Genomic DNA, 10,505 nt, shown 5'->3' with positions numbered 1-10,505 from the left:
AAACGGCTTCCTTCCCATCAAATGACACGAATATGAGGTTATGAGGTGACTGAAAGGTGACTTCGTTCCAAGCAAATGACTGCACTAGCCACATTAGCTCCACCCCCAGCAGTCTGGCGTGTCTGAAATAGCTCCAACATGCCATCATCTTGACCACACCTACTTCTTCAAAAGAGAAGTCCTTACAACCTAAGCTACTGAGAGAGACAGAGAGACAATATTTATTTGCCAACTCAAGATCATGACGATGAACGCACCCTTAACCCCTGCGACTAGTTAAAAAGTCTCACAGCATGGGGGAGAAATGAACCCGTCAGCCTTTCCGTGGAGCAAGATGGTGTCCACATGCGCAGACCAGTCAAGTTTGTCGGCCAGCCACACTCCCAAGATATTTACAGGTCTGCACTATCGCCACACAGTCTTCATTGATGGTCACTGGCTCAGGATGAGGCCTGGGCATCCTGAAGTCCACCACCATTTCCCTGAACTTGGCGGGCTTTAGGTGCAGTGGTTGGAGCCACACCAACCGACGAAGCGCCGGACCAGGCCCCTGTACTCCTCCCGTCCATTTCCAATACAGCCAACAATTACAGTGTTGTCCGCAAACTTCTGCACGTGGCAGAACTCAGAGTTGCTCCAGAGCGCTTCATCACGTGTGAAGTCACCGCGACTGGTCTGAAGTCATTCTGCTCCGCTGGTCGTGGTTTCTTTGGGACAGGAATGATGCATGACGTCTTCCACAGCTGAGGTAGCACACCCTTTTCCAGACTGATATTGACCTGTTTAATACGAAGTATCGGCACCAGATACCGATTCACTCACCTATCACTAAGTGGCTAATGTCAGTGATGTTACACATGATTGCCATATTATAACTTCAGCATCCCAGTGTACTTATTTGTCGTTTATTATTGTAATGTGATTTATTCTTCTTGTTTTTTTTTCTTTGTTACACTGCGGTTGTCCAGGTACTGTATAAATTGTCATATTGTCAGTTTCACACTTGTATGACCTGTGAGTCACCTAAAGTTGTATACAGAGTCTGAATAAGGAACTATAAATGTTTAATGGGAGGTTGTATTTCCTTTTTGGCCTCTCTGTAAAAATTTGTCTAGGAAGTGGAAGGTGTGGGCCAAAATACTCAGAAATTTCTAACTTATTGGGATTACCCGTGTCCGTTACTTTGTCATTTTAGTTGACATCAGGGATTTTGAGGTAACTGCCTACATTCAGTATGTAGAGAAACATGAATGTGCTTGTTTGAATAGCAACAAAAGTTGTGGTGGAACAAGTTTACATACATTCATGGGAGAATCTGGCATCGGCTCATCATCTAAGAACCAAAGTTGATCATGATTCAAAGCGTAGCACAAGCTTGAAACTGTGGAGGCAGTTTCTCTGTGACTTGTGCGTGAGGTTGCTCATTGAACGTCCTCAATAGTTTACTTGATTGTATGTGGAGCCGTTGTACTCAGTGCTCATTCTGCCCAATACTGCAAAAAAAAAAAAATGCTGTAGACTCTAGAAAAAAAGTGTCAAACCCATTTTTTTCGCGGGCCGCATTGTAGTCATAGCTTTTTTCGGAGGGCCATTGTGACTGTCAACCCAAATAAATGTATGAGCACCTCATTATATACAATAAAAGCTACAAAACAAACTGACAAATAACTCATTTTCAAATCAGATGAGTAAAAACTGGTCAAATATTTAAAAAAAAGATATTATTAAAAGTAAAGACAATTTGCAATTCGAGTAATGACACACGAAGTTGATGCACAATTTGTCTTTGCAGGCCACATAAAATGATGTGGCGGGCCGTATCTGGCCCCCGGGCCTTGGGTTTGACACCTGTGCTGTAGAGCAAGTGTTTGATTGACAGGTAAGCATTTGCTTAAGTCTTGTCAAGCACAGCGTCATTATGTCGTGACTACACAAATATGGCAAGTTTGTTAACAAACGTGTTCTCTGTCACGAAAGACAAATTATTCACTTGACAAGGACTTAAAAGCATACTCGGTGAATTGTCAGCAATTCCTGAAAATAAGAGTGCCAACTACAATCAAATTTCGAACATGATTTAAAGAATAAAAACAATAAAAAACAAACAATATATATCACTGTTCAAAAAGTCGGATTACTCATATCTGTGAAATTTGCTTGTGCTTACACTGATCTTAATCGCTCCCTTTCTTTTCCTGCACGGGAAACTTTTCATCATTATTGGCTACATTTATTACAGTGAGGAAATTATTAATAAAACACGGTTAAACAATCCTCGATGCACGGGGATTCTTACCCAAGTAGTTAAACAGTACTTTGGCAAATAATAAACGATAGCCGAGGTGACGAAATCTCGCCCCATGCGTCACTAGGTATATCTTTGTTATGTTTAACAATTTGGGGGGGGGGGGGGGGGGGGAGCGACCACGTGACGTCTTCTGCAAATCAAAACACTCGTGAGGGTGTAAACATGACGATGAGTGTGTATGCGTGGTAGTTGTCCAAACTCTTCACCAATTACACCTGCTTTCCATTTCCTCATGCCACCGTAGCTTCCGCTGGCTCATAAATAATAAAAGATGTCCGCCAGCAGCAGACTCGCCAGACAGGCAAAGAGAGCCAATAGAGGATGGAGACTCAGGTAAGTGGGGACGTCACAATCAACTGTTCCTCATCCCATCCGCGGTACCAACCACTTTCGCGTCCGACTCAGATAATGGCCGTGGTGGCCCTCCTGGTGGGACTCGCGTGGTCGTCCAACCTGAACCGTTGCTACGAGGAGGGGGAGCTGAGCAAGATAGCCCTCAGGAAGCTGGCGACCCACTACCCGCAGCCGCAGGAGACTGCGGTGGTACCGGCCCACGACTCCCCCGCTGAGTGCCCCCTGGACCTCTACTCGTATTGGGACCTGAAGGAGAGGTCACTGTCTCCCTGGAGATACGTGTAAGCATCCTTTTCATCTTTATCATCGTCATCCAGTCCTGTACAGTTAAAAAGACCTGCATTGCAAATGACAACTGGATAAATAATGATTAAATCAATCAAATGAATTGACACTTGAGTCACCCCAAATGCTCAGCTATCTTAACAGAAAATTACCTTACACTAGTATAACCATTGTTGTGTATTACTCGGATAAATGTTTTAACATGTGAAATGACTGTATCCAAAGTAATCTTGTGATATTATTTACACCTAATTCAGTTACTTACAAGGTTTTATCATAGTTAACAAAAAGTAAGGAAAAACTGAAATTGAAAAAAACTTTGTTGACAAATTAAATAAAAAAACAAAACTGAAATGATATGTTTATATAACTAACTAAAACTAATTGTAGCGAAAATAATTATCATTTTTGTCTTTGGCGATCATTTGAAATTTTGTTCAGTGCAAAAGGGAAGGTCAAACAGTCGTTTGAGAATTGTAGTTTACTTTATCACACAATACTTTTAATGGTCTTGATCTCCACAAATATTCCACCTATTTACAAAAAAATAATACTCAAACAAAACTAAACCAAAATGAAGCATATTTGAAAAAAAGAAAATAAAAAAATAAAAATAACTGAATTTAAAAATTAAAGTCAAAGTGAAATGAACAATTACTATATTGTAAAAAAAATCCAAATTTCCTGTTGGTCTCTCACTGCCAGCCATTTTAGTGCATTTTGACTGTATTGTGTTTGGTGCTCCACTTTGGTGGCAACCATGGCATATCTAGAAATAGAAAAGAGTAGACTCTCTTTTCATTAAGACACCTCAAACTGAACACAAATACACAAATAATGTTTGCTTTTGTAACACCTCAAACTATATAAAAAAACAAGACTATGAAATGGCTTTTGATGGCAAACTAATTATTAAGGCATCGCTGTGTCGCCGCATGGCTTAAGTTGAATGATTTTATGTGCAGTGTTTATCATGCGAGAGATTCATCCTCTAATCTTTATCTTCAACTTAAAAGCTGTGCTGCTCTCAAAATCAAAATACATCTTAGCTAACACGTCACCCCAAAATGCACAATCACATTTACAGTTATAGGTCAGCTTAATTTGACCTTTTCCAACTTTATAATGTTTCAGCACTTTGGCCAATTAAATAAATGTGTTGGCTCAATTAAAATGGGTATTTAACCAGTTTTCTGTATCATGCTGTTTAAATTTTGACATCATGAGACAGAGACAACACCTAAAAATTGTACCTTGCCATTGCAAGGCTTCAAACAGAAATAATATTGCAGGGAAATGGCCATTCAGAGTGTTTGTTGCACAGTGTAATCAATAGCAGGTTGATAGAGAGACTGGAATTGATAGACTAGGTTTTGCTGTTCAAAATATAATACAGCATTAAACAGTTAGGCATGGATTTAGAAGTTCAGGTCTAATTAAGTTCATCAGGTTACCTCTTGAAATTTCACCTCAAAACTGAATGTTTATTTTGATTACTTCTATGTATTAGATCATGTCCATCACCTTTCACATTTAAAAAAAAAAAAAAGGTGTATATGACGCGCTCTCGCGCTATGATGAGGCGTGACATGTGATTGCTGAAACCAGCTGAGTCTGAAAGTGGTGTCATATTTTGTCATGACGGGATTTCCAGACTTTCCCCATCTCGCACGTTTCCTTTGTTCAAAGTGAAAGTAATCAGTTAACCAACAAGTGGAAAATGATCCTGTGGTGAAATCATCAGTTGGGAAATGATCCTGTGACGAAATTGAACCCACCCATCTTAAAAGCACATTCGCTCGTATATTCCCCTATCGATATATTTTGACGTTCAAAAATATTAGTCAGATTAAACTCTATTTTCCTATTTTTATCGATCTATCCATTATCTGGTCGTTTTTCCTCAAGGGTTGCAGGCGTGCAGGAGCCGATATCAGCTGACTTCAGGAAGTAGTTTGTCATTTATACAGCAAAGTGGGCGGTACTGGGAGGATCTTTTTTCTTTTCTTTTCTTTTTTCAACCGGGTTCAGCAGCATTGCATCATTGTACAAATTGCATCATCACGACTCGTACAGTACTTGTGCTTGTTCTATTTATAACCCAGACCTATTTATAACCAGAGGTGGTTTGTTCTATTTATAACCCAGATCTATTTATAACCAGAGGTGACCAGAATAGTAAGAGATCTGTCATTGGAAAAAGTATTCCTCCAAATATTGCTTGAGTAAAAGTAATTGTGGGAAAATTAGACAAGGAGTAAATGCTCAGTCACTTGTGATTTTTTGTGATTGAAGGATTAACGTCAATTAGACAAAAGGTTTAACTGGGAGTGTGCCAATTCAGGTATACAGACAATATCAGTCTAACTGAAACAATAATACATTTACTCTTGAGAAAAGAACAAATTCAGGCAGATTCTGCCACACAAGAAATTTAAATAAAATAAATGTGTATTTACGTTCATGAAACAACACTAACACATCAGATACATTTGCTGTTCTTTTTATATTCATTTACTTTTCACTGAAAAGATGTATATACATGATCAAATAATACTAATTGTAATTTAAAGGGAGATGCCTGAATAGTTCGTCTATTAGTTTCCATGGCGGCGGCTCAGTGGAGCACTGGTTAGCACGTCCGCCTCACAGTTAGGAGGGTGCCGGTTTGATTCCACCTCCGACCCACCCTGTATGGAGTTTGCATGTTTTCCCCGAGCCCGCGTTGCTCACCCTGCGCTGTCGTTTATCTCCAGATGGAGACCCATGAAGGACCACTACCCGGACACCTACGTTGAAGCTCAGTGTCTGTGCTCCGGGTGCATCATGATCAACAGTACAGGGAGAGCCGAGTTGACCCACGACTACAACTCGGCTCCCGTCAATCAGACCCGAGTGTTTCTGAAGCGGGAGCGCTGCGCTGACGGGAAAACGTACTACTTGAAGCCTGTCTCCGTGGTTGTGGCGGTGGGCTGCACCTGTGCCAGACCTCGTCTTGTGTAGTCTCATCTCAGGTCAACTATGATCTCTGGCTGGAATGTGGACTTTGTGATGGTGGCGTCCCATTCCAGAACAATTGGAGTTGACCTTTTCTATTTTTCCTGTAATTCGGTCAAGACTTCAGGGTTTCAAAGTTGAACCAACTTTTATTTATTCTACACTATTTATTTATTGTCATGTTTACAGTGCTGCATTTTGTCTCATAAGGGGTATTTAAAAAAAAAGTTTTTAATGAAGATGTTCTGGTATTTTAACATACCTTATTCGCAACTCATTTGATCTATTCTGCAAGACTTAGATGTTCTGAGAGTGAACGAAGAAGATCTGATATTGGAAGCCAGTGAATTGATGTATCTATGTTGATATCGTGTTTGTATTGTCCCAATGGGACCAGTCGACTGGATTTAAAAAAAAGAAGTTTCTTTTATGAAGGTGTTCTGGTATTTTAACATACAGTATTTGCGACTCATTTGATCTATTCTGCAAGGTTTAGATGTTTTGAGAGTGAACGAAGAATATCTGACATTGAAAGCCAGTGAATTGATGTATCTATGTTGATATCGTGTCTGTATTGTCCCAATGGGACCAGTCGACTGGACTTGTATGGTTAGCTTCATTCAACCAAAATAAAGATGACATTACTTTCTCATGGTTTGTAGCCGTTTGCTGGGTTTCTTTGTTAGGCTGACATTTGTGTTGCTCATTTGAATTTGCATTGTGTTATTCGTCCTGGATGCAAAGGAATATGAAAAGAATACAATACAAATATGAGCTATTCACTATGTTATTGAAAGGTCATCTGATTCAGACACACACACACACACACACACTGATACAGCTTTTTTTTTTTTTTTTTTTTACATCCAGTGGAAACAACCCATACACATTAAACAATACAACTACATACAATGGGTTCAAAAGAACGAATCTTTTCAGTGAACGAAAGTGCCCGAATCACTTCCTTAAGTGATTCGTTCTTTTTCAGTTCATATGACTTCAACCAGTAGGTGTCGGTAATGCCCATTGAAGCTGGTGCCACCTCGCCGTAAAACAAAACGAAGAAGAAAATGACGTCACTTCCTGTTTACGAACGAGTCGTGAATTGCATTTCCCGTTCACCAACGAACAAGTTAAAGGGTGAATTGCCTTCCCGTGCATCAACGGATCAGTCAGTGAATGTGTTGCGTCTCCCTCCTGGCGTGAACTATGGAAGCCAGAATGTCGATTTACGATTTACCAAGGAAAGAAAGAACCACTCAGTGAAACACCACTTCTTTTATGCGCATTTTCTCCAAGCTAACGGCTAACTTTATTGCATGAGGGATGCGCCGTTATGCAACAACGGGGAGATTATGCTTGTTTTTGAGTAATCTTGATTTTATAACACTTGAGGTAATTTTTAAATAACGTGTATGCATATATACGCCTAAATATTGTTATCCAATATATCGACTGCAATTTCACATTTGATTGCTGGTTTGAAATTTACTTGTATTATTATTATTATTATTTTAATAAACATTTATGTTAAAACTTGTCTGGTGTTTTATTCCTTGTTTTTATATTCGCCAATTAAAACAAAAATCAGACATCTTGTTAACTGCTTAAATGACAATATGTGTAGGTACACCTCATGGACACTTCAATAGGTACACTACACGAGGTTAAAAAAAAAAAAAAAAGAAGAAATAAATAAATGGTTAATTGCACAACAAAAGCACATCCAAGTATTCTCTTGCACCTGGGATCGAACCGATTTCTTACCAAGCAAGAGCCCAAGTGACTAACCAGTCAGCTATTTTGACCGGCAGCCTGCAATTGTTTGCACTCTTTTGTACTAGTGATATGCATTCCAGTTAAGTGAATGAATCTTTAGAATCAGTTGTGTGTGTTTAATGAAATAAAACAAATTGGAACGCGGCCCCGAGGACTAGCGCTTGACACCCGTGACCTTTGACCATGATATTTCCCTAATGAAGTGGCCTGTTATTAGGTACACTTGAAAATGGCGGTGTACCTAATGGAGTGTCCATGTGATTCCCTCGTTAAGCGCACCTGCGTGAAAACTTTTAGCTCCTTTCGAACGTGAAAGAAGCTAAAACTTTTCACGCACCTGCGCTTAACGAGGGTCACTTGGACAACATGTTGGAACGTGGCCCCGAGGACGAGAGCTTGACACCTGTGACCTTTGACCATGATATTTCCCTAATAAAGTGGCCTGTTATTAGGTACACTTGAAAATGGAGGTGTACCTAATGGAGTGTCCGTGTGATTCCCTCGTTAAGTGCAGGTGCGTGAAAACTTTTAGCTCCTTTTGAACGTGAAAGAAGCTAAAACTTTTCACGCACCTGCGCTTAACGAGGGTCACTTGGAAAACATGTTGGAACGCGGCCCCGAGGACTAGAGCTTGACACTTGTGACCTTTGACCATGATATTTCCCTAATAAAGTGGCCTGTTATTAGGTACACTTGAAAATGGCGGTGTACCTAATGGAGTGTCCGTGTGATTCCCTCGTTAAGTGCAGGTGCGTGAAAACTTTTAGCTCCTTTTGAACGTGAAAGGAGCTAAAACTTTTCACGCAGGTGCGCTTAACGAGGGTAACTTGGACAACATATTGGAACGCGGCCCTTCGAGGATTGGAGGTCGGCACCCCTGGTTTAAGTGAAAAGTGCCACACCCGCCCTCACCCCCACTTTCTGATTGGCTGTCTGATCTGTGACATCACTTGGACGCTCCATTAGGTACACTGCCATTTTCAAGTGTACATAATAACAGGCCAGTTCATTAGGGAAAAATCATGGCCAAAACTGAACTGAAAGTGCCACACCCGCCCTCACCCCCACCTCCTGATTGGCTGGTGGATCTGTGACGTCACACGGACACTACATTAGGTACACCACCATTTATTTCCAGGTGTACCTAATAACTTTATGCATTTTTAGTACGCGTCAAGAATGTGTATTTGACTACTTTCTCTTTTTTGGGGGGGGACACCAACACATATTACACAACGTAAAACACGTACATATTGTCATATAAAGCAGTTAACCAAATGTCAAATTTTTGTTTTCATGCCAAAAAAATAAAAACAAGGAATAAAACACCAGACAAGTTTTAACAAGTTTTTAATGTTTATTAAAATAATAAAAGTAGATTTCAAACCAGCAATTTAATGTGAAATTGCAGTAGATATACATACACATATTGTCATATAAAGCAGTTAACCAAATGTCTGATTTTTATGTTTTAATTGGCGAATATAAAAACAAGGAATAAAACACCAGACAAGTTTTAACATAAATGTTTATTAAAAATAATATTAAAAATAAATTTCAAACCAGCAATCCAATGTGAAATTGCTGTAGATATATTGGACAACAATATTTAGGTGTACATATGAATACACGTTATTTAAAGACTACTACAAGTGTTATAAAATCAAGATGACCCAAAGAGAAGCATAATCTCCCCGTTGTTGCATAACGGCGCGTCCCTTCATGCAATAAAGTTAGCCGTTAGCTTGGAGAAAACGTGCATAAAAGAAGTGGTGTTTCACTGAGTAGTTCTTTCTTTCCTTGTTAAATCCCAAATCGACATTCTGGCTTACATAGTTCACGCCAGGAGACGCAACGAATTCACTGACTGATCCGTTGATGCACGGGAAGGCAATTCACCTTTTAACTTGTTCGTTGGTGAACGGGAAATGCAATTCACGACTCGTTCGTAAACAGGAAGTGACGTCATTTTCTTCTTCGTTTTGTTTTACGGCGAGTTGGCACCAGCTTCAATGGGCATTACCGACACCTACTGGTTGAAGTCATATGCGGCACACTGGTTGGGAAACACTGTTAGCACATGGTAGTGACCAAAGCAAAAAGAAATCTGAACCACTTTCACTTGGAGCCTGGATCCAGTTTATGAGACAGGGTATGGCAGTCGAGAGAATATTTCTTTAAGAACAAACTGTATGAATATGGCAAGTTTTTAGGAACCTTTAACATTTAGTGAAAAAGCTGGTATTATTCATCTTTCAACTCATACGTAGACTTAATGTACAATTTCCTTGGTTATAATTTTGCTGTTTCAATGTCTATTTAAAAATTCCTATATACTTGCAATATATTAATACTTAAATAATACTTATTTTTTGTCTTTTTCTGATACAAGGTACTTATTGTATGGATGGTGGATACTGAAAATTGTATGTGTACGCAGATGTTTAGGTAATTTTTGTTAACTGAGGTGATCATGTACAAAACAGTGTTTTGTTTGAGGAGGGTGGGGAAGGATGGGGTTTAGGACTGCATCATGTATTTGTAATTATGTTGAAAATAAGAAAAATTGAGGAAAAAATGCTGATCGGAATAATCAATGATTCATAGTAGAAAATCTTGAGAAATCACAACGGCTCCCAAACTTTTTTATGCATACTAGGTTCATCTCCCAATGCAGACGAACTGAAATTAGAGCTGTCCCGTCATTTGTAAACTTTGGACTGGACACAGCAAGTATGACTTGCAAGGATGATCAAAACAAAGCATTAACATAATAAGTACC

The 10,505-nt window shown here is 39.5% G+C and overlaps 1 protein-coding gene across 1 annotated transcript; it reads left to right on the top strand.

Annotated features, from left to right (window-relative positions):
- The first annotated feature begins 2,437 nt into the window (after positions 1 to 2,437).
- Positions 2,438 to 6,601, top strand: il17c (interleukin 17c). Its single transcript, XM_088378336.1, has 3 exons — positions 2,438 to 2,641; positions 2,714 to 2,943; positions 5,704 to 6,601. The coding sequence occupies exons 1-3, from the start codon at positions 2,630 to 2,632 to the stop codon at positions 5,948 to 5,950; spliced, it is 489 nt and encodes a 162-aa protein (XP_088234462.1). The 5' UTR covers positions 2,438 to 2,629; the 3' UTR covers positions 5,951 to 6,601.
- Positions 6,602 to 10,505: the final 3,904 nt, after the last annotated feature.

This window comes from Syngnathus floridae, chromosome 6 (assembly GCF_059516105.1).
Source record: "Syngnathus floridae isolate MCC-2025c chromosome 6, RoL_Sflo_1.0, whole genome shotgun sequence".
Taxonomy (NCBI): Eukaryota; Metazoa; Chordata; class Actinopteri; order Syngnathiformes; family Syngnathidae; genus Syngnathus; species Syngnathus floridae.
The sequence above is the reverse complement of the archived record's forward strand: the minus strand, read 5'-3'. Positions and strand labels throughout refer to the sequence as shown.

Bases quoted from the DNA above. Each gene is read 5' to 3' on its own strand.
- il17c (XM_088378336.1), top strand. The intron at 2,944-5,703 runs GTAAGCATCCTT...GTTTATCTCCAG, and splicing joins CTGTCTCCCTGGAGATACGT to ATGGAGACCCATGAAGGACC.